The sequence below is a fragment of the Rissa tridactyla genome, chromosome 5, assembly GCF_028500815.1.
Source record: "Rissa tridactyla isolate bRisTri1 chromosome 5, bRisTri1.patW.cur.20221130, whole genome shotgun sequence".
In the NCBI taxonomy this organism is placed as follows: Eukaryota; Metazoa; Chordata; class Aves; order Charadriiformes; family Laridae; genus Rissa; species Rissa tridactyla.
Window position 1 is genome coordinate 42,076,991 of NC_071470.1, and position 24,635 is coordinate 42,101,625.

Consider the following 24,635-nt stretch of genomic DNA (forward strand, 5'->3'; position numbering starts at 1 on the left):
CAGTTACCGGGATGGTCTTGCCCTTCCTCAAAAGGTGGGACAGATTCTGTACGGTGAATTGGTCTGTACTTAGACTCAACAGAACAAAAATACATTAAGAGACAGTTAAAGGATATGAGTATTTAAATAATAATAACTAAAACAAATCAAGAAAACAAACAGTTGATGCTAGAGGACTACAAAAAGGGCAAGTGCAGTCCAGCAAGAAAGTGCTCGCTTGGTCTTCTCAATGAGATTTGCTGAATTAAAAACACACAAGAAAAACCACCGTAGAAGTTTGGAGAGCTAAGGAATGGGAAACAATGATGTTCACCTCTTGCGTCTAAGTTTACTTAAAACTTTTTTGGAAGAATGTTCTTACCACCTTGAAAAGAAAATTTACACCACATTCTGATCTACTGTTAAGATATTTACTATGATTTACTGTACAAGAAAATATTTTCCATGTGTAGAGACACATAAATCACCGTTCACTTAAATAAAATAATAGTGCTTATTACTATTGCTGCCTCTTACTGACTAACCAGAATTGTGGCAAGCAGATAGACCATTAGGAAAAAAATTTAACTCCAGGAAAGAAAATACATTAATATTTATGTTCTAATGCACATTCTAATACTTCAGCATTGCAATGACATAGGGGCTGCTGGCACGTGCAGTAATTAGCATTGCTTTTGACAGGGCACACAAAACAACCACTTCACTGTTTGGACTCAATTTACAGATCTAATTTTACAAGAAGTAAGGGACAGAACACTGGCTCAGAGACTATTTTACTGCAAACTTATTTCTCCTTAAAGGTTGAAGTGATGGAGAGGATTTATATAAACAATAATCAGAGTAGCTTCAGACTTTCAGTAAAGGTTGCAAATATTACGTTAGACAAGCAAGACACTCACTTTATTCAAAGTGACAGATATTCAGAAGAAAATATTACACATGGAAGCCAGTTCCTCACTTAATAATTTCCTAACTATCAAGTGCTTGACTTCATCATTCTGGTGTTCTCTAAGTAATTTGGCAGGAGTTTTTATGTAGATTGAAGGTGTCCTGGCTCTTAAGACCTATATTGGTATACAAGTAAATTACTGCACATTCAAGACATATCTAATTACACAGAGGGAATACAGATGAGAAGGATGCTTAAAATAATACATCACAACTATCTAGTACAATGCCAACATCCAATTGCTAGGTCTGGCAAAGGGAAAATGCATGAAGGAAGAGACTGCAGGGACAGAAGACAACTGAATGTTAATGGGGGAGAAAAGGATTACAAAAAAAAGAAAACTCAAGCGGCCGAGTTTGATTTTAAACAAACTAAGAGGAAGTGACAAGAGCATATATTTAACCAAGTTTACTATCTTAAATAGAAATTACTTTCTTTCACTCCTTCTGTTCCCCTCTTTGACCATGCTGAGAGAATGTTAACGCTTTCACCCCATTAACTGCTTTGTTAATAAAAAAATAATTAAAAAAAAAAAAGAGAGAGAGGAAGAGCTTCCCAGTTCTTTCTTCTTTGTATCACTTCAGTGCTCACGTAAAGTTTTCTTTGCAACTTTTCACCTAGTCAAAAGTTCAACTCATACAGTGTTTTTGCTTCCAACAACTCTACTTATAAGCTTTTTGCCTCTTCTTGTTGTGGTTTAACCCCAGCTGGCAACTGGAACCACATAGCTGTTTGCTTACACCACACACCCCTTTTCCCCCGCAAGAAGGGTAGGAAGAAGAGGGAAAAAAAGGAGGGGAAAGGGAGAAAAAACCTTGTGGGTTGAGATAAAAACAGCTTAATAAAAACAATAACAGAAAAGGAAAAATACTGATAATAATAATGACACGGGTCACCCTCACCACCCAGTGAATCAGCCCTGTCTCAAGCAGCACTCGTGGATTTCCACCCCCCGGCTAACCCCCGTTTATATACTGAGCATGATATCTATGGTATGGAATATTTCATCATCCATTCCATCATTCTGTCTATGCTTCTATGGGAACCTGAAAATAGTCCTTGAATAGTGTAAACATCACTTAGCAACAACTAAAACCAATAGGTATTACTGACACAGCAATCACTATACAGATCTGAAGCTGAATCAAGCAGAATAGATTTATCTCTAGAAGTAACAATTAAATGAGACTGTTAATTTCTGTCCTAAAGAAATACTGAAGACAGTGAGACTTCCAAAATCCTGCTGCAGGTAGCTGCAGCATGGACATCCTTCCCCTACTTGACAGTAGGTTTGTCATTTGCCAGAAGTAAATTAATTATCTGCCTGGTATCAGAAGTCATCCCATAGAATGTAACTATTAGGGAAGCATACAGAAAAACATTCAGCCACTTTCAGGTTTAAAGCATCCCTCTGAAGGACAGGTTAACTAAAGAGAAACACTAATTATTTATGAAAAAGGGTTGCTTTTGTTTATTAAAAAAACAAAGCATAACAAAACCCCTCAAAAATACAACCCAGAGAAATTTTTCAGCTGAAATTAACATTAACTTACCAATCGAAGCATCGCCATCCAAGAGATTGTCATCTTCAGAGGTCTGAAAGTCCATAATTACACCTGCTCCATCTAAAAGCTCCTCATCGCTGCTTGCACTAGTTATGCTGTTGTAACTGTTTCGATAGTAGCCTCTATGAAACAGCTGCTCAGACTCCATTTAGCTGCTTTATAACCTATATAAAGAAAATTAGTTATTTTCTATTTGAATACGCACAAAAGACTGAGAAGTTTATACAAATAAAACAAGTGCATTTCATGCTTTGGGGAAGAAATATTAAGGTCACAATACTACAAAACATAGCAGTAATACAGAACATTTTATATAAAGAAAAGTTTATACAAATCTTTCATGATTTTTAACTGGATGATGCTTCCTCATCCCCTTCCTTGGTCTCTCATTAGTTCAATGTTATCATGAAAGTATTTCACTTCCAGTACAGGTGGTTGGAATGTGCATGCCCCATGCGTACAAATGTGCACTGCACCATGGAGCTGGTGCAAAATCCAGCCAATGTTAAGGTTAAAAAAATCAGTTCCTTTAGTTGTACTATCTTGTACTATACTATGTCTGCTTGGAATGAAACGGATGGTAGGCTGAAGTTGTAGTCCCCTGAAGTACAACCATCCACATTCTTTTGCACTGAAGAGCAAAAACATAAAAGTGGAAAACAGGTCAAAATCTTCGTGTCCACATATAGCTTTCAAAACTCTTACCTATATGCCTTTTGTTTGGTTGTTGCTCTGTTTTTAAACACAAGGAGGTGTCAGCAACACATGTTTTTGCACGTTCGGTATAACACTTACACATTAGGTTTCACAGACTCAGGTTGAGTCCTCCTTTGCCTTGTAGAGTTAAATCCACAGAAATAACTTCATCATTGGGGTGGGAGGGAGGGCAAGATGTGATCACATCTTGATTTCATGCTCTTCTTTATCCAAAAAAAGTCTTGTGTTTGTCATTTCTCAAAGATCATCACTCCTTATTAACATACAACAGCCCAACATACGTTTTTTCAGTAATAAGAAACGTCTCATTCCCTCCAAGCAAAGAAGATGCCCCCGTCAATCCGCCTCCAAATCTCTTCCTTACACCCTTTTTCCTCTGCTTATGTGCAAATTCTGTAACCATCCACTGTAATTGCTACAAAGCTGTATGTGCTGTAAACATCCAGCCAGCTGGCAGCAATAAAAACCGATAACAGGACTTCCAATTCCGATCCTTCTCCTCTACCCAGCTGTTGAGCCTTGAGAAGCACAGCCAGACTGGTTGGCCAATATCAAGAATTACTAGTGGAAGTCAGACAGACAGCTTTCTCATGTTGGCAAATGGCTTAGCCTTCTAAGTAAGTTACCTAGAAGGAGTGAAAACCAAAACAAGGTTTGCTGGGTAGCTGCAGGTGGAACTCTCAGCACTGTGCAGCTGGGTGATAACACAAGATAAAATTCTGTGCAGATAGATATGAATCACATCACGTGGGGGGGTGTTGCAGAACCCATCCCAACTTACCTTATAAAGCAATGGGCTCTGACTCAACTACTACCATTCCCAAATGTAATAATAAAGTTACAAGAAAGAGCTCAGCATGCACTAGCAGTTCCCAAATTAATCTGATATGAAGTTCTCTCAACTGATAATTCTTCTTAAACCCCTGTATAAATCCACAGCTTGTCCGCACCTTAAATGCTTTACATAGTGCCTAAAGTTCAAAATTATTATAGAAGAGCTGAAATAGGTTACAAAAGGGCACTATAACGATGGAGTACAAAACAGCTTTCCTTCTACAGGGCAATGAAATCGATCAGGACTCTTCAGTCTGGAAAAGATGTAATGTAGAAGATGACACAACAGATGTCAGCAAAATCACAAGCGGCATCAAGAAAGTGAAGAGCATCCGCTGTTTTCCAGTAGCCCCTACATGTCATAATGAAAGAAGTGACATGACAAGCAGAGAAAAAAGGGCTGATTCTTCACACAGGATGTAGGGAAGTGGTGGAATTCTTTGCCACTTTGTAGAAATATGCAATGGTTCATAAAGCAGCCTGGCAAATTCACAGAAGAAAAAAAATAACAAAACATCAAAAGCTACTAAAGATGACACCTCTGATGGAAATGCTGAAGGCTAGGAGAGCCTTCTGGAGACGTGCATATGCTATTCTGTTCTTATACTCTTCCCTAGAGATCTGCTATTGGGCAAGACAGATCCCTATGGCTTTACTTATTCCCTTTTCCTTAAGAAATTATTTATAATATTTACAATTTAAAATGTACTCTCTCTTCTAATAAATTTCTTCCACTCATCTTTTAGTGAAAATTATTCTTGATCTCTACCATTTTACAGCCACTAAGAAAAGCTTCTTAACGGACAGCCAAAAAAATTTCATACTGCTATATTATGAAGCATATCCTATTTGAAAATACAGTTGCTTATATCTGGAAACAATGGAAGCATCTCCATTTTCCCCTAAATAGCTCAGATCACAATTTATAATTTATTCAGAAGCTATATTTGAAACTGTTCAACAGATACTAACTTTTCCCACACAGTAATTTTTGGCATTCCCAATAATACAGTACCCATACAAAAAGCATGCCCAAAAAGAAGTCAGATCACAAATAGACTTAACTATTTAATTATTATGCTCACAGAAACTCCTGTTAGTATCACTCTGCCAGTACAATCATAAATGGATGCCACGCCGCACAGCTGAAATGAGACATTGGTACTTCCTAGAAGTGTTTCCACTCACTGCATCATTTGTCACCTTCCTCCACCTGCTCCATGCACCAAAAACTATATTCTAAACTCTTGTCTACCAACTGGCCTCCTACTTGAATGAAATCTTTGTTACTTTTACATTTACCTGATTTTTCCTACATTCTGATGAGGTCTGCAAGGAGACAGAAAACTCTCCTGCCTTGTCCATAAAAGTAACATTAAAAGATGAAAAGCACAAGACACAAACCCCTCCCTGTAGCACACTGTAAGTTTTAGTCTATTGTGTTCTCTTCCTGTTGCATATCTGACCTTTTTTAATAGTTAATTTTTTTTCACTTAAAGTAGTAATCTTTATTACAAAGGAGAAAACAATTAGCAAGCAAGAGAAAGACCTCCGTTCAGTTAGCAATCACAAAGACTTGTTTGTAAATGTATCAAAACAACAGAGAGGTAGCAAATCTAGACCCCAAAAGCACTACTAATTCTGTGTAAAATCCAGGTCTCCAAACTCAAAATTCAAACTGCTCCAAGAAGCCCTAAGTATCTTTCTGTTAGTGTGCAAGTGAGAGTATCTCTCTTGTAAACCACAGGCAGAAACACAACTAGCAAAAGCAATTACTTGAACTCAGAAGGAATTGGTTCTATAGCACTACCAGAAGCAGACTAAGGAGGCATGAGTAGTGAATTCTGTTATTAACACTTTGTCGTCATGTTTGATGCATACTGAAGGCACAGCTAAAGCCTGCTCAGTATTTTAGTTATTGTACTAAGTTTGGAAGCCACATAGAGATTTTTCATCTAATAAAGACATTTTCCTGTAAGAGCCTCAGCAGAAATATTTATTACAGCATAAAGGTGGAACATTGTAAATGTGTCTTTTTAAAAAAAAAAAAGAAAAAGATAATTTTCTTTAGATTAAATTCCACAGCTTCAGTTAATCTTATAACAAACCTGCCACTCAGAATAAGAGAAATAACTCTCCCTTTGGATGTCTTTTTAATCACTTCAGAGAAATGTCAGAGTAGTGGATTACAGATATTAAGTCTTTCAATAATTAAGAAAATGCTTTCAGTCTGGTCTACAATGGAAAGGAAAGTTTCATCAATCAGTCAGTAACCAACAAACAAAACCAACAGACTCTCCAGAGCCAGACCAAGTGTACTGCGAAGACTCCCTGCATCATCTCTGCACAAACGTGATTCCACATGCCAACTCCTCTGGCACACACATGCCTACAGTTACACGATAAGCATGATGCTACAGGCCTTCTCTTCTTGTTTTGAAAACTGCATGTCCCCTACTGCAGAAGTACTGCTTTTGGCAGAACTCTCCAACAATCAAGCAAAAGCCATAACACTAAAATGATTCATTTTGAGGACCCTAACCAAGATTCTTAAGAACTGTATGTTAATTCTCCATGTCCCCAGAGAGTCAACTACCCCGGCTGCTTTCATATCTGACACTGTGCTAGATACTGCTGTGTAGCAGCAATGCAGGAAACTACAATAAGCTTCACACTTCTTGAGAGCATATCAGTCACTAATTTGTCCACCACTACCTGCAATTAATGGAGGGGGGGAGACAACGGATGGACGACACGACACATGACACAACAGCTTAGGTCAACATATAGCAAATTTCCTTGTGTGCCTGTAAGAAAAGGGTTTGCTTAACAAATTAGGATACAAAGTTCGGGATGCACTATCTTGAGCCATGTTAAACATTTAAGACAACTTAAAAGTGTATGCTCATATGACCTTAAAATACCGCTAGCAGGTAAGAGATCTGCCTCGTTTCATCGAAGGAAATACAGTGATGTGGACCCAGAGAGCAGACTCCTCCTCTGAAACAGATTCTTGGGAACAGCAGTAATAAAGAAAAGGAAGAGCCAGAAAATGTTTTTCTATGGTTACAACAGCCAGAAGAGAACCAGTGTTGTGCCTAACCCAGTGTGGTGCAGATTATCTTTGTGGATACTGGAAGCGTGCATTCATACAAGAGAGCCTGCACAAATGCTCATGGAATTGTGAAGAGAGAACTAACCAGCCAACTTGCCATTTTATAATGTCAGATAACCTTCCAGAGATTCCCTGCCCTACCCAAATAGGCACTAAAACACAAGTGGGGAAAGATGGAAGTTACTTGAGAGGAATTGCGAATGGGGAAAAACACTGCTGGCTGAATGTTAGCCAAACCCATTATCCTGAAAAAGCAAACAAAAATCCTACACGAGATTCCCAACAACCACTAGTCACAGTAAATATTTAAGTAATAAACCTTTTATTTTCCAACCTAGACTACTGGAAAAATCCAAGAGACATTACAAAGGATTAATGAGAGGCATCATCATTTTGATCCAGAGCCCAGTCCAGATACCTCAGAAAGCAGGCTCAAAAATGCTTCAGATTATCTTTGGGGAAAAAAAAAAAAAAAAAAACCACCAAAAAACCCAGAAATAGTGAAGTAATGCGCTGTAAGAATAAAAAAAGAAAATCTAAGCGATATTCAGGGAGCTGTTGAAACAAGGAAGGAATTTGACTCAACTCACATACCCAAGTCTTCTATAAAGCAAAAAAGGTGCAACTAACCCGTCATGCTTCCATTACTAAGGTATTTCCAGGATGTTCTGACCCATCAAAATTCTTTTAAAAAGCAGGTTAACAGAGAAGCCTCTGGCACTAAAAAAATTAAACAACAACAACCAAAAAAACCCACACCAGCAAAAAACCCAAATAAAACCAAAGAACAGGCAGCTAAAGCAGGATGTCTTACCTGTTATGACTAGGGAGAGGGAAAAAAGTAATAAACATAGAAGTAGATCAAAGTGTGAGAGATTAATTAAATACAGTGCAGGCAGGAACTACATCGGTAAAGGAGAACAGCACAAAACCAGTTACATTGATACTAGAAAAAGCATATAAGGCTGTTGCAGTTTTCTGCACATTTACAACCTCAGGCACTTTTCTGCTCTCAAACACTAGGCATCCTGCTTATCCTTCAAGCTCTACAAATAAAAGGTCAAGCAGAGAAACGAGTCAGCTGAGGGAACCACTTCCAGTGCAAAGAAGTGTCTCTGGAGAAGACAAAGTAGGATAGTAAGAAGTCAGATACACAGGACATTTGTTGTCAGGCGATCTGAGTAATCTGTAAATCTCTATGTGCTCTGTTGTCCCATAAAAACACATAAAACCACTTTTCTGTATCTCAAAGGAGTGGCAGGAAACAAAGGCATCTTAAGTTTGTTATTTCCCTGGGAGGGGGGTGGAGTGAAAACTTAAAAGTACTCTTCCAGTTTGCAGGTTACATACCATGCTTTAAGTAGTTGAAAGGAAATAAAAAAACCCCAAACCAAAAAACTAACCAACAAAACCCCACAAACTTGTTAACAGAAGAGTTCTTTCCCAAACTAAGAATCTTAATTAACGCAAAAATCAGTGTAAAATTCAAATTTTCTGTTCAGTACTAACAACTAATGGCTAAAAGGCAGTCATTTGTCCCCTAACTCACAGAAACCTTCCTGCAAACCCTACACAAGGACTGCACCCAGTGAGAAATGCTATGGAGACATAAAACAAAACCAGAAGAAATTAATAATGCAATCTTTACACATAAGAATGTGTTCTACAGTAGAGGAAATGCAGTAATAGCAATAGAAGAGTCATTAGCTGAAAATTTTTGAAAAGATTTTAGGATTTTAAAGGTTTTTATCACTTTCAACGTTCTTACCAGTTATTTGTTATAAAATAGTCAGGAATCCTATATGCATCATCTTATTAAAAAAAAGTATACAACTGCTATACACTTTAAGAACTGGTAAATAATATGACAGACACATTCCCCACACCCGCACTTAAAATAAAATTTTAACACACATCCCATATATGGCAATATATTTCAGAACAACTGCCCAAAAGATGGACGCAGTCAAGAACAGCTTTGAATGCTTAATTCCAAACCTCCCATATTACGTTAATTTAAAATAGTGCAGTTCATCTTTTTAATTTTCTAAGTAAGCCCACCCTTCAGAAAGAAATTTTGGGCTCAGAAATGATAAGACTTTTATAACCGTTCTAAAACAAAAGCCATGTTGGGGCCACTCTTTCATCCTCAATCTCAAAATTACATTCCCATTTTCATAGAATCATACAATGATTAAGAGTTGGAAGGGACCTTAAACATCACCTAGTTCCAACCCCCCTGCCATGGGCAGGGACACCTCCCACTAGACCAGGCTGCTCAAAGCCCCATCCAGACTGACCTTGAACGCTTCCAGGGATGGGGCATCCACAGCTTCTCTGGGCAACCTGTTCCAGTGTCTCACCACCCTCACAGGAAAGAATTTCTTCCTAATATCTAATCTAAATCTACCCCCTTTCAGTTTAAAACCGTAACTCCTTGTCCTATCGCTACACTCCCTGATAAAGAGTCCCTCCCCATATTTCCTGTAGGCCCCTTTAGGTACTGAAAGGCTGCTATAAGGTCTCCCCAGAGCATTCTCTTCTCCAGGCTGAACAGCCCCAACTCTCTCAGCCTGTCCTCATGGCAGTGGTGCTCCAGCCCTCTGATCATCTTCATGACCCTTCTCTGGACTCACTCCAACAGATCCATCTTCTTCTTACCTTGGAGACCCCAGAGCTGGATGCAGTACTCCAGGTGGGATCTCACCAGAGTGGTCCAGAGGAGAGGAATCATTTCCCCCTACCTGCTGGCCACACTTCTTTTGAATTTCTGTGATTTTCATCACAGACCCAGCATATCTAGCCTCCATTTATTTATTTTGCCTGTCATGTGAAGATAGTTAAGCAAGATGAGAACATCACTCATCTTCCAAACTTCAGCTTTGGAAGAGGGGTGAATGAATTCTGAGGAATTTCTCAATGTGATTTTTAGATCACTAGCAGACTATTTATTCATAAAAAGGCTCAAAAAAACTTACACTTCAAATAAAATACAGAAGGGAAGATGAGCAAAATAGCAGCTTTCCTGAACTTTCTCAAGTAAGGTTGGACCACAAAAATTCTTAAGGCTACTCAAGAACCCAAACTGTTAAAAATTAGGGAATGCATACGCTAACCTTACAAAAATAAATACACAAAAGATCACTCTCTGTAGCATCCAAAAAAACCCATCTGAAACCAACTTAACTGATCTCAGGTACAGGGCTGCTCCTATTGCAGTCATTTAGTGAGAAAAGATCTTGGTCAATTTTTAGGTCATATTTAGAAAAATAAAGTCACAAATGAGCACTGACAGTTAACTGAAGCTATTTGAGGTGGGTTTTTTAAAATAATCTATTTATGTATTTTATTCTCTTGGAATAGAAAATAAAAAGTCAGTTTCCAAAAAATACACATAGGTAAAGCTAAGTCTAGTTCCATTCACAGCTACTTACAAAATAAAATCAATGTTCATGGAGGAAAGAGACACATACTCAAATATTCTTTAAACGAGAAAGTAAGCAAGGACAAGAACAGAAACACACAGACAAAACTACAGGAAAAGATAATACTTGTAAAGCACAAAGACAATCTTAGATTTAGAAATGTAACAAGAAAACAGTATTCATATCTATTTTCTAGATTATACTGAACCTTACCACTCTTAGTTATAAAAGCTTAATATAACATAACAACAGCCTAAAAAGTTTTTTTTTCATTTTTACGATACATACCAATACAGCATATCACCACTATATCCGATCTTCATAAAAACTGAATCAATAATAAATACTCATTTCTTATAGCACTTCTAAATCTTTTTAGCTTTAAAACAAAACCCCAACCTAAAAACTGCCAGCCTAATTACAGGATGAATACTGAACTCATGCTTCCAGTCATATGATTCCAAACATTAAGGGCATTGACTTTAGTTTGTATAAAGTATTCAAAACGACTTCATCTCCACTCCCTAAAATGTCTTAACCAGTAAGGCTACAGCTACCCATAGTTGTGACAGCTGAAGACTTATACCACCTGGCAAGATGCTAGCCATTCACCAAGTTACTAATGTGAATACTTTTTAATTGCTTTCAACCAAAACTGTCTGGATTAGCTGAAAATTCAGATTTAAACTTACTAAACTGATCTCATTTATTGATACATTAGAAAAAAACCTCTGCTATCAGAACTGAAGGGTGGTCTCCCACACAGGCACAGTAATAAGCAGCTACATGAGTGGTTAGGTCCTTAAGGGGTATTTCATTAACAATTTAAAAAGAAAGCTAAGAACATAATCCCTTAGCACGAATCTGAACTAAATATAAAAGCAAACACAAATCAAAAGCTTAAGCTTCACAAGCAAGTACTGATCCTTAGCCAATTCATGGTAAACAACTGTGTCCGTGGCTGCCACTCTGGAGCGAGCCTAAAATACATGTAAGATAAAGTATTAGTTTCTAAACTAATGGGTCAGTACTTATAGCTGCAAATATTCTGTCCAGAAAAGAAAAGATGGAGAGCCCCCTTAGCAAAACAATCTCTGGTGTTTCTTCTGTGACCGTATTCAGATGAGAGGAACACTGAAATTCATTAAGACATGAATGGTCATTTACCATGAAAGGTAAAACCCATACCCCTCATTTGAAGGGCTGGAACTATGACTTCAGGTTTTGTAGGTTTGTTATTTTTGCCTGTTGAGTCTTTGGCCACAATGCTCATTTTCTGCTTGATGAAAAGACACAGCAATAGCATGCAAACTTCTCTTTATAGTTTTTAAAGGATTTTGCTCCTTTTTAACGTGGACTTGGGTTGCAGTCATCTTAGGGTTACACAAATAACGGAGTAGAGCTTTTACACACCACCAGAATGACCAGAAGTCTTGTTATTCATACTACTTTTCTTTATCTTTTCAGAGAAATGCACTGAACAGTCCTTAGCCACGTGAACAGATTCATAAGCTCAGGGTCACACCCGAGTTGCTTATCTTTCAGATAATTTAATTCAAGTTCAATACATTTGTATCTGAAAGATCTAAAAATACTCAAGGAATGAAAAAGAAACTTTAACATAAAGGAAATAAGAAAGCATCACAGAAAAGAGGCTCTGCAAGCCGAGACAAAGAGCGTACGAGAGCACAGACTCCAGCAGAAAGAGAAGCACATGAGAAGTACTCATTCTCAACACGCAAAATTAGCACTGAGGATCGCCAAATTAGAATCTGAAAAAGCACCACTATCCGCAGTTTAACTGTAAGCATCTTCTTGATAACAGCAGCTACCACAGATTTTTACAGTCCTTGTACTGAATTCCAGTTTCTTTATAAACACACCAAAGCCCCTAAGATCAACAAAAAAAATCCTACAGAGCTCTCCAAAATACAGCACAGGCATATGACCACTGCTTATAAAGTCACATGGGGACCCCACGTGGTTCCTGTTTACTTACTCTCCTTACTACTGATTTTCAGACTTCAAAGTAGTGAAGAAAATACCAGCTCATGAGGAACCCATTTGCTGTCCTCTGGTTAGAAATGACAACTCTTTGGTCACCAAAAAATGAAAAAGGCTGTGGCTCTTCTTGGTATGCATAACAAACAGATAAGTTGACAGATGCACTATGTAGAGCTATTTAAACTTCAAGGCTAGGAGCCCTGTCAATAGGCTTGCTCTTTTTCTTCCTCTGGAAGTAAGGTAAGAAAGGAGTGAAGTGATCTGGATCTGGCTCATAGCTGACCTTCTTGGCTGTACTAGACAGAAGCCACCTCATTTTTGTAAGTACAGCATATCCAACCATTACTGATTGCCATTCTGGTCTTCTTCAAAGCATGAAATAAATAAATAAATCTGTTAAGAGAGACCTGTAAACCTCTGATGTTAATAAATAAGATTGTTAATGGCTTGTTTCTAGTTTTTAATAAAAACATACATGCCGACCAAAGGAGATTTAAAAACAAAACAAAACAACAAAAAAAACCAACCAAAAAACCCACAGAAGGCAGTGAAGACCTTGATGCACAATAATCACCAAAAGTGAAGTTTTGGTGGGAAAAGTAAATCAAAGTGTGTTAGGAGTTCTGAATGCACAACAAGTTCTCCTCACTTGAATATTCCTTTCTCCAGCTGTAAAACTTAGTTGGGTGGTTGGCAAGTACAACTTCTAAACTTAGGTGTACTTTGTCAGGGTCTACAAATGATAAGACAAGTTTCTAGCAGGAGAGTCTGGAGGCAAATTATTACTTTTAAATAGTGGTATCAAGTTGAAAGCAAGAATCAAGGTGGATATTTTATGAGGAAAAAAAGAAAGGGGCTTCGTGGGAGATTTTTAATTTTTAGAATTACAGAAAAAAAGATTCACTAATACTTTACTAAAAGGCTTCCAGTTAACAGAGATAACACAAGGTCAGTTATCTTAGACGTGTTACGTAACCACAGAGATGAGATCAGTTCACTGGGTTCATAGATCAAATTTATTAAAAATAATCCACCCTCTACCTACCTAAAAAACCAAAAGGCTTTTTAAATTTTTTTAGAGAGGAATAAACATTCAGATTTTTGTGACTCAGCACAAAACAGAAGAAAGCTGGTAAGTCTGTAACACTGATAATCATTTTAAGTGTTTATTCATTCTTTTAGTGTTCCACACTTTTTTTCTGCAAGTTTTCTGCAAGACAAGCAGCAAAAATGCAAATAATAATTAAAAAAACTTTCAGTTTTCTTTCCTAGAGATACACCCTTTGGAAATTTGTAGATTCACTTTGCAGAATCAGAAAATGAGCGTGTTTGCAAGCGCATGGAGAACTACTTTTTTTTTTCCCCCAACACATATACAAGAGACAAATTAATAACAGAAACCTCAGGGGAAAAGCTGCGTTAGATCAAGAACTGCAGATAACACATCAAAACCCAACAAATCTGGCAGAGAACACTAATTTGGAGATAAGAGTGGAAGGAATTCAAACACAACCTTATCTTTCAGGAAAACGAGTACTTGAATTTTAACTGGCAGGATGTCAAAATATTAAGTCACCTCAGTAGCTCGATCTGTAATTTAAGCACATTACTGAAGTAAATTTTACTATTTTAATTAGAAAATGTTTCTTCATTATACTGTACTGCAGTATGAACACACAAAATGCACATTTGAGTACTTCTCTTTCATGAACGTCTTAATCAAAATATACCAAAAATAAGGGGGAAAAAAACGTAACAGCAAAGGTTATTTTTATCAAAGGGTCTGTACTTTAGGACTAAACTTAATTTTTTCATTTGCTGTTCCTCCTTACCCTCACAAAATAAGCAGAGTCTACTCCCATAACTAGAAAGCCTAAGCAAAATGCTTAACAAACAAAAAAGCTGAATGTCTAGAAAGTTCAAGAGGAATTAACTGACTAGACTCTCTGTAAGTCATTAAAAATAACCACTATGAAGTTATAAATTCTCTTCTTCCCATTCATTTTCAGGAGTACATATTCAAGATTACTTACTACATAATACAAACAAATAAGGACAGTCCAGATGTAAACAGATTTACAACTATTTTAACACCTTCGTCTAGAATCCTTTCTATTATGTAGGAAGCCCAGGAACTACTTTGTCAACTCAACTCACTTCTCTAGGATAGTGACAGGCATTATCAGCTCATTAAACGTAACCACCATCTCGACTTTTTATGTTGATTATTCAGTTTGTATCTTTTTAAAGCAGAGCACACCTCCCAGCAAACATTATTTTAGATTTTTACAACCCTTTTATTGGTATCAATTTAAATGAGTGTGGTTTTGTCTAAAAATTATTCTCTCAGATGATTTTGGAAAGGCTTCCAAATTTCAAAACCAAGCTTCAAGTTAAACAGCTACAAAAATTTGTAATTGTCAACATTTTAATATTCTGAGCATCTTCAGTTTCCGAAGCCTGGCGTATAAACAAGCACAAAGTGTTATGTAGCAGAGCCTGGAGACGCATACCACGTTCGTGAGCACAGAACCCGTGTTTCCGTGGCACGGGTTATGGCATAAGGGAAAGACTGACACAGGGAACACAGAACTGGGAATCTGCAGGTATAAAGTTGAACTCTTAGTTTGGGGAGAACAAGCAGGGAGGGCGTATAAGCAGTTTCATGCGCATGATCACTGCTGCTGCTGACCGCCTTCAGAGATTACTGGGTTACTGCTGCTGCCAAGGAGATGCCAAAGCAAGAAGTTTAGGAACACGCAACCTAGAGCCTGAGAATTAGGAAGTAAACTCTCAGACAACTCAAAATGGCACAAATCTTTTCAATAGCAGAGCTTCTATTCCACTTTTGTATTACGACCAAGTTAAAAATATCCCTACTGCCAAATTATTTTAAGAATTTACCCTGAAAACTTGATCTGCACAGTAACATCTATCCACACGCACATGAAGTCACTTAAATGAGGGGAGGGAAAAAAAATTTTAATGTTCTTAGAACGACTTTTGGCAATGGCTGTGAACTTGGAACAGTTGTCCCAGCTTTAGTGCTTACATTCAAAGAATGCAGCTCTGCTATTCAAATACCAAGGTACAACACACCTGCACAGAGCTCCCAAAGCAAAGTGTGTGGGGGAAAGTCAAAGTGTATATTCAGTGAATGAGAGAACATGTACTACACAGCTAGACCCAGCTGTTCATAAGAACAACCAGCGCACAGGGGGTTCTCACTTGCCGGTTACCAAAACATCAGTTTGTGACAAGCATTAGGTATGGAACAGACCACAAGAGGAAGTACAAACATAGTTGCAAGAGGAAAATGCCGTCAAACTCATGAAATAAAGTGGCTCAGAGCAATGCAGTCACGAACAGCAAAGACAAACAGCTTCAAGTGTCTTTACCGTTTGAGGATTTGGATAGGCCTGTTCTTATTACAAGCCAATATTAAGCACAAGAGAGAGAAGCAATATACCCCAGGATTACTTTAACTTGCAAGTATGCACCACAGGAGAACAGTGGTATCGTAAACCACTCACAGATAGGATGCTGTAAAGATTTGGGCAAAGACAGCCTTGGGAATCATAGAACAAGAAAGAAACATTTCTAGAAATATTATAATACACACTGTGCATGACACCTACTATTGTCAGGCAAAGATTTTTTAGGACTGACATACCAACCAATACTAAACAGACGCAAACAAGAAACAAGCTCCATTTTCCTGGGCACTATATGCCTTTTATTTTCACATGTGTTGCAGACAGATGCAAAGTCATTTTGTTTCAAGATATGAGTTTCAAGCTAGCTGCAGTTTTCCCACAGCAGAACTGCTTCCCATTTTGACAACTCAAGAGTACTGAGCAGCAAGTTTACACCTGCAGCCAACCAAAGACACAAGACATCAAACATAAAGCAGTTAGCCAGTATGAGACTCTTATCTTAGAAAAAATGATAGTGACAGTTGGTGAATTCTCTATGGGCGTTTCCTATAATGCATGAATGATTTTTTTTAATTTACATATTGAAGTTTCCTTAAATAGAGAAACAGTATTGATAACTATCTGCTTTCAAATCTGTCACAGAAACACATCCTTCATTCAAATCGCTGTTTTTGCAAAGAAGCTTCTATGTTGCCAATGGATACAGAACATAAAATCCTGCACAGGTCCACAAAGAAGAAAGGCATGTGAAAGCAAAAAGTAGCAATACACATGGCACTTAAATAATCATGAACTTAATTTCTTCCACAAACTCTGCACCATAAACTTCAGAGGTCCAACAACCTCAAAAAGGAGGGGTGAGTCCTAAACCCCAAAACATCTTTCAAAAAATATTTTAGGTGTCTATTTAACACAATTTAGCACCAGAAACGTTTTTAATTTGCTTTTAAGGCCTTGTCTTACCTAATTCAGTACTTTAAAGTGTGACATAGCAAATTACTATTTAACACTGAATGTATTTCACAACCAGCACACGATTTTCCACTGTCACACTTGCTGCCATTCACTTTAGGTGAGAACTGATACATACTCGTTTTACAGTCAGTTCCGCCTTTCTAGATAGGGAAGGGAAGGATTTGGGACAAATAGGGAAGATAATGCGAAAGAATGCAGTCAATCTTTGGTTTTAACCTCGCTGACCTGCGCCCTCCTCATTTAATTAAGAGGCTGCAAGAAGAGCCCATGACCTCCCTCTCTTGTGTAACCGCAGCCTTACTAACCAAAGCCGTGAGCCAACATAAAGTGAGCAATTCAAGCAGAATAATGCTTATAACGCTGTTTACGTGGGGAGAAGGCTCTGGATCTTCCCAGCCGCGGAGCCCCCTCACTTTCCCGTATGCGAACGAGAGCTGCCACGCCGAAACCCGGGTTGCGACGAGGTTACAGGCTGTGTAAACACGCGGGTTACTCCCACTCAGCCCGTTTCGGGGGAGGAGGCCAGGTAAGCTGAGGGGCCCGTGAGGAACCACCATTTCTGCCCTTTTGCGCCTGCCGGCGGCAGGACGAGGCGCTCTCTCGCTGAGGAGGCCGTGCGGCGGGGGCTGCCTTCTCCTCTCCTCCTCCCGCCCCGCCGAGGTGCGGCCGGAGCAGACACCTCGGCCTCACTCGCTCCGCCGCCCCTCCTGTCAGCTGGCGGGGCTGGGGCCCCCGTCCCTCCGTGCCGCGGCCCTCCGCCGAGGGGAGGGGAGGCCAGCCCGGCCCGGCCCAGTCCCGCCCCGCCCCTACCTGTCCGGGTGGCGCCGCCTGCTGCTCCCCGGGGAGGCGCTGGCTCATCCTCCTGCGGCGGCGGGGCGGAGACGCCGCGGACACCGGCTCGGCCCCCGGGCCCCAACGGCCGCTCCGCCAGCCAGCCCCGCCCCCTCGGCCGGGAGCGGGGGGGGTGGGATGAGACGGGCCTTCCTGCCGCGCAAGCGCCCGCCGGGGTCAGCGCCGACCCCGCCACTTCCGGTTGCCGCGGTCCGATGCCGCCACGGGTCCCCCTTTCCCGCCCTCCCAGTGGCCCCTGAGGGGAGAGGCTGTTACGCGCCGGCCCGGTGAGGGCGGGCGGGGCCTGCGCTGGCGGCGCCCCCGGCCCTGGCCGCGGAAGAGGCGCTTGGTAAGGCGCGAGGAGGCCCTTTCCGTAAGGGCGGGCGGCGGGGCCGAGCTGCGGCTCGCCGCTGCGCAGAGCGGGCGGTAGCGGGGGAGTGGGAGCTCCCCGTGCTTGGGAACGGTGTCCCAGGTAAAAGAGGTGTCTCGGCGCGTCGCGGCGGCCTTTGGCTGCTGGCTTAAGCCAGAGGCGTCTGGATGTCCCGGGCCCTGTGTGCTCTGACTGTCGGGTCCTGAAAGCCTAAAAATCATTTTACAGGTGGTACGATTTGAGGAACCCAGAATTTATTGTCGTTTAGGCAATTATTCTCTCACCTGATGACCCCTCCCCACCCGGGAAGGGGAATCAGGAAAAAAGCAAGGAAACCTGAGCATTGAGATATGAACAGATTTAGTAGAATAAGACTAAATAATTAACAATACTAAAGAACCAGTATTGATTCCGATACCAATATAAAATATACGAGGATTATACTCACCCAATGATACCAGCAGTAAGCTGTGCACCCCTGGCAGTGGACAGCAAATGTGGGACACTGCCAGTGCTACGGCTTCGGGAGGAAGGGAAGGGCTCAGGGGTCCAGCACTGGGGCAAGAACTTCTCAGGATCGCATCTATCAAGGGAGAGAGAGAACTCCTTGGCAAACTTCCTAACTTACATTGAATGTGGTGTTCCTGGTATGAAATAATCCTGTTGGCCAGCTTGGGTCAAGTGCACGAGTCTCGCTCCTCCTTGTCCCAGCACTTGGTGAGCTCAGAAACACTTGAGACCTTGAAACCTGCGTACTATAGCTGTAGATATTCTAAAAAATTCAGACACTAGCGTCTTCTACGAAGGCAATTTTGCCTAGTGTTAAAAGAGACCTTATCAAAGAGTAAAATTACTGGAAGAGACGTTAATCCCATGTCGCTCCGGCCGGGACAGCAGGTGAAAGGCAACTCTCGGGCTTGACTCCTGTGTGCCAGCACCCCAAGGTCAGCACAGAGCGTTTTGGTGCCTGCCAAGGTACTGGGGCTGGTGAGGTGTTCTCTTAACATACATTGATGGAACGGAGGTTCCAGAAGAATACTGTGGCAGTTTTGGTGGTGGTTTTGTGTTTGGTTTTTTTTTCTCAAAGATAAAATACCTGCAGGTTCATTTCTGCAAAAGGCCGAAAAGCGATCAGTGTTTTGCAGGGCATATAGAGGACAATGGACCCAGACAACTAAGACCAGACAGAAAAGGAGCGCTGGGGATCACCAGCCCGCGCTTCTGTCCTGGTTTGAGGTAAAACAACCAACTTTCTGCTCAGTAATTGCCCAAACCACGACAGCTCCCACCAACGCCCAGCGTGGGCACGGCTCCGCCGCACCAGACGCGCTCCCTACCGCCGGCAAACCCTTCCCCGGGGAAGGCACGTCCCGCCGGTCGCGGTGGCTGCGTCAGACGTTTAGAGCCGCTTCATTTATTACTTTTTTCCCAAAAAAACGCGCAGAACCACCGCGCGCCCCGGGACACCGCCCCCTGCCCGTCACGTGACCGCCCCCCACCCCTAGGCCGCGCGTTACCACGGTGAAGTGCCGCTAACGCGGGAAGGGCGGTCAAAGCCAACCGGCTGCTTCGCCCAATAGGAGCTGAGCCGCGGGGCGGGCCCGCCAATAAGGGCTGAGGGGGCGGGCCCGCGGCGGGTGTGAGGCTCGGTTGAGCGGCTGTGGCAGTGGCGGGCGCAGCGGGGAGGTATGCTGGGGCGGGGTGAGGTTGCCCTTCTGCTGGGCCGGTAGCGTCGGCCGCTGGTGGGGTCAGGCCGGTGGCGGGTTGCCTCTCTCAGTCACCCTGGGACGGGAGGGGATGGTCCCCGGCCGCGTCTCTCGGCCTGGCGCCGGTCCTGCCTTGGCTGTGCGGGGGCGGCGGCCTGATGGGGCCCGGCTGAGGAGCGCGGCCCGGCGCTGGGCCTTGGGGGCATCTCCTCCTGCCGGGCTGGGGCCGGTGAGCCGTGCCGCTTTCTGTCCGCCCGGTCGTGGCCTGGCCGTGCGGTCCGGGTTTGTTGCCTCGCCTTCTCGGTGCCTCAGCCGTCGGTCGGGCTGGGACTTGTGCCTCCCCCCCACCCCCGCGTTTTTGTGCGTGTCCGTGATGGGTAAAATGACTTCTTGCCCAGGGCTTGGAGAGCCAACGCCCTGTCAGCGCTGAGAGCCGGTCTCAAGACTTGTGTTTCCCGTGCCAAGGGGAAAAATAAGCCATCTAACTTGTGTAAAATAATATACCCTGTTTAACTGAACGGTACCTTCTTGCCCACAGGCTGCTTGTTGATCGTTTATATGCACACAGAGCAGCGTGCAGTAGGAGACCTAATGAAGATGGTTTAACTGCAGTACAGTGTAGCTTGTCTCATAAAGAAGCAGGGTGAGGAAGAGAAGTTAGTAAAGCCATGTACAGTTAAAATTGCTTCGGACCTGCTACACTTTGTCATTGCCCCAAAGAGAATATTGATGTTAATACTGAGTCTTTACTTTTTTAGCAGTGCAGCTTCACACTAAACTACCTTTCTGTGCTTCAAAGCAAAAAACCCCTCCAAGACATTGCAGGCCTGTTGTTTTCACTTTTTTCTTTCCTAGTAGCTATCTTTAGTCCTGGTTGTTTTCCTGTCTCCTGTTTTGCAGAAAAGATTACTTCAGTTCTCTTGTGTTTTATCTTGCTATACTAGTCAAGTTTATTAATTTTAGTCTCCTTCTGTGGTATGGGCCTTTCATCTTCCTGAGAGTAGCAGCATCTGTGTTTGGTGTGTGGTAATTCTGTGACCAAAAAAAAATTATCCCAAATCAGGAGGAAAAGCCTCACCTGAGATGCGTGTGAAATATGGATCTAATAGGGTCTCCTGTTGGAAGGAAGCTGGGTAGAGCAAAGCACAAATGCTGTTGGTGCTCTCAAATGAGGCTTGGATGCAAAAAAAGCTTGGGAACCTTTTGGCTTCTTTGGCTTACAGAAATTTTATCGTGGTATAGAAGTTCTTTCCACTGTAGAAAAGATGATCTTTTAGTCCAGCATGAATTTGTTTTGATGTTTATCACTTTGGTCCTTGTTTTGCCAATTCACTTTGCTGTTCTGACACTTCTCTACATTGTCATACCTTCCATCTGCAGCTCGTTAATGTCTGATTTTTATCAAGGTAGGTGTTTTTTAATATAGAACCTTAAACACCATCAACGTTCAGCTGAGTAATCTGTTTAATCTCAAAAGGTAGTCTCAGTGGTCAGATAGTATACTAAAAATACTGATTTGAACCATTTTGTAATGAATTTATTTCTATGCAAGATGGAAAAATAAATTATCTAAGTTTTCAGTCATAATTAAGGTCACACCTTTCTGTATTGAATGATGATTCTAAACTTGATGGGGATGTATTTAATTCAGTCCACTTTTGGCTTCATTATAGTGACTAGCTATTGTAGTTCTTCTAAGTAAAGTTGAATGAAAGATTGTTAACCAGGTGCTATAGCTCTGTATGATGTCTGTGTGCTAGCTGAATCAGAAGTTATGGCACTGACTACTTGCTTTATTTAAGGCAGTTTTAGCAATGCAACCCTTTTTCTACACCAAGTGAGCTAACTGTACCAAAATAGAAGTGAGACTAAGGGACTAAATGCTTTACAGAAAAGTTCCAGAGCATGTGATGCAACTGAGGAGACAAACAGGTTGACATTTTGAACAAAAAAAAAAAAAACCCAAACATAATGTGACCTGGCGGGCTAGATGACTATGTATGGCTAACTATATCTGTTTTGTCTTTTTTTTTTTTTTTGCTTAGTACTTGACTAAAGATGCCTTAAGAAGATAACTATGGATAAATATATTAAAGTGAGAAAGATTGGAGAAGGATCCTTTGGGAAAGCAATTCTTGTCAAAGCTAAAGAAAATGGGCAACAGTATGTCATTAAAGAAATAAACATTTCTAAGGTAAGTGATTATTATTAATTGCTACTGGTCCATTCTTTTTTTTATTCCTGCTCTCAAAAAAGCATTGTTTTCCTTCTGAAGATGTCAAATAAGGAGAGAGAAGAATCAAGGAGAGAAGTTGCTGTGTTGGCTAACATGAAACATCCAAATATTGTCCTGTATAGGGAGTCATTTGAAGGTAAGACTAACTAATACAGTAGAAGCTGAAGTAATGACAGTAGGTGGCTGTTGGTGCACTACTTATTGCAGGCAGTTTAAAAGTCAGTGTGTTTTTTCTCTTTAATCAGTCTTTTTCATACTTCTATTACTTGCTTCAGTTCTTTTTGGTTGTTTTTTTTTTTTAACAAGTTCCCTGCACATTTAAAAATAATAGCTGTTTAAAAAAAGCACAACAATTAAACAGAAATATTCATGTCTCTTCCTTACATGCATCAATTTTGATGCTTAAACAAAAGGGTTTTGTTCTCTTGTTTCTCTACAGTGTAAGTCTCCTTGAGTACTTGTGTATAAGCTAACAACTTGAATGCTTGTGCATGTTAAATATGAGTATGGTCTAAATTTGGGGATTGATAACATAGCAAGAGCAATTTTATCTCAAGATCTCTTGTCTTAAAATGCAGCCTTCATTAATTACAATCATATAATTGCTTTCAGAGCTGGAAAAATAGATGACTGACTGCTTCAGCAAGCTATGAAGGAAGGGGAAATATAATTCCACAGTGTTTTCACAGTGAATGTCTTGAGAGATGAGCAGAATGAGCAGCTTCTCAGCAGCTCTCATCAGCAGATGAGAGAGATGAGCAGCTTCTGAGAGCCTATTATATAGGTTAAAATACTGTTGAAAAACCTAAATACTATTTGAGATACTGTTTAGGAGCACTGCTCTTTTCTCCTTTCCTTCCTTTCTACCGACTTTCATATGTCTTTTGATTAGGGGCTTTTATTTTTTCTATTAATTAAAGTATAACTTTGTGCCGTATCATATTGCACAGCCATAGTCTTCTGATGTATAAATCCACGCTCCTGTCTTCTCTGTAATAGAGGCCTGTTCTTTAAGTCTGTTTTTCTTCTTTTTTTCTTCTTACAAGGTAGATCCTGTAATCTGTAGTTCACAAGACTTCATGTTTCATCTTTGTTGCTAAAGCACATTGACTTTGAACATACTGATTTGATTTATAAAAGAGAATTATTTCAGCAACAGGTCTGTAAGAAATCCAGGCTCCTACAATAATTTTTAAAAATAATACCGACTATAAAGCTTAACCAAGATACAAACAGCCACAAGCACAAAAGAAAAATCCTGGGTTTGATGTTTTGAAAGACAGATCTCAGGAAGCATTCTGTGGGAGTGAAACTTAAGTGATTAAGTGATGATTTAATTAATTTTGACTCTAGAGTTTAAGTGCTATGACTAACTCTTTCATAAAATAAGAGTTTTTCTTTTGAGCAGCATGTGATTGATTTTATGTATTTATTCAGCTCTTCTCAAAATCATGCCTAGTGTGTGAGTAGTGTAGTTCTTGTGGTTTTGGTAACTTGCAGTTGACTTCTGCCTAATCTCCTTTCTCATCAGTAACTGGAAAAGATTGCATTGGGGAACTTTGTATGAAATGTATTATATATGTTTATACCTCCTAGTGGAAACTTGCATAGGATTCCTGGAAGTCTCCCCAAATTTCATTCAAAAATAGGAAAATAATTGTTTCCATCTGTCATTGTCGTCTGGAAGTTTTATTACTGTTCTTCAGTCTCTGAAATGAACTGTATTTCTGGAATGAGAGCTGGTGATTGTCACTTTCTTTGCACTTAATGCGAGTAATACCTTGTCCAGGTAAAACTCCAAGAAAGAATTAGGCAAATAGAGACAACTGCCTGAATTAGAACTTAAGACCTCTATTTTTAGGGTGGGGGATCTGTAGGATGTTCGAAAGCAGGTTGAAGAATAGATTTATATTGCATTCCTAAAATTACACCTTTAATTTCATAGTGGTTTGGAACCCCATATTGGGACGTGGTTCAGTAGATGTCACTTTCTTTTTCCCTGTATCAAAATAGAAATGGGAAACTTAAGTTGTAAAACTCAAAATAATAAAAGCATTTTTGCTTGAAGTTTGAAAAAAGGACTAATAAAGGATATCTGAAGCTGCATGTGAAAAGGTTAATTTTTTTGTTGCTTTTTCTGTGACTGCAATGAAGATATTTGGAAAGTAATATTAAAGATTGGGTCTGTTTTGTTTGTGTTTCTTTTTAAATACTTTGTGTTTTAATTTACAGAAAATGGCTGTCTCTACATAGTGATGGATTACTGCGAAGGAGGAGACCTATTTAAAAAAATAAATGCCCAGAAAGGAATCTTATTTTCTGAAGATCAGGTATCAGCAAACTTCTGCTGTAGTGTTTTGTTGTGTAATCCTTCTTCGTGAGTTTTAAATTATTTTGTTTCTGTTTGGTAAGTGTGGTTGCTTAATCTAAAAGGAGGTTCTCAAATTGTGATTCTTGTTGCTGTCAGTCAC

The 24,635-nt window shown here is 40.4% G+C and overlaps 2 protein-coding genes across 13 annotated transcripts in view; one reads left to right on the forward strand and one right to left on the reverse strand.

Moving 5' to 3' along the window:
- Positions 1-17,975, reverse strand: part of CLCN3 (chloride voltage-gated channel 3) — a 72,737-nt gene extending 54,762 nt beyond the window's left edge. The window contains exons 1-2 of one of the 2 annotated variants that reach the window (XM_054202182.1): positions 17,832-17,975; positions 2,503-2,678 (exon numbers count right to left, since the gene is read on the reverse strand). In XM_054202182.1, coding sequence (XP_054058157.1) covers positions 2,503-2,662 — 160 coding nt within the window. In that variant the 5' untranslated portion in view covers positions 2,663-2,678; positions 17,832-17,975. The remainder of the gene's footprint in view (positions 1-2,502; positions 2,679-17,831) is intronic. The other variant, XM_054202184.1, reaches the window with a different exon arrangement.
- NEK1 (NIMA related kinase 1) overlaps positions 17,398-24,635 on the forward strand; it is a 54,105-nt gene continuing 46,867 nt past the window's right edge. For 8 of the 11 annotated variants that reach the window (XM_054202171.1, XM_054202176.1, XM_054202177.1 and 5 more), the window contains exons 1-4: positions 18,063-18,201; positions 21,974-22,122; positions 22,204-22,300; positions 24,397-24,494. In XM_054202171.1, coding sequence (XP_054058146.1) covers positions 22,006-22,122; positions 22,204-22,300; positions 24,397-24,494 — 312 coding nt within the window. In that variant the 5' untranslated portion in view covers positions 18,063-18,201; positions 21,974-22,005. Of the gene's footprint in view, positions 17,548-18,062; positions 18,202-19,843; positions 19,909-21,973; positions 22,123-22,203; positions 22,301-23,207; positions 23,324-24,396; positions 24,495-24,635 lie in introns of those variants that run through there. The other 3 variants (XM_054202173.1, XM_054202172.1, XM_054202179.1) reach the window with 3 other exon arrangements.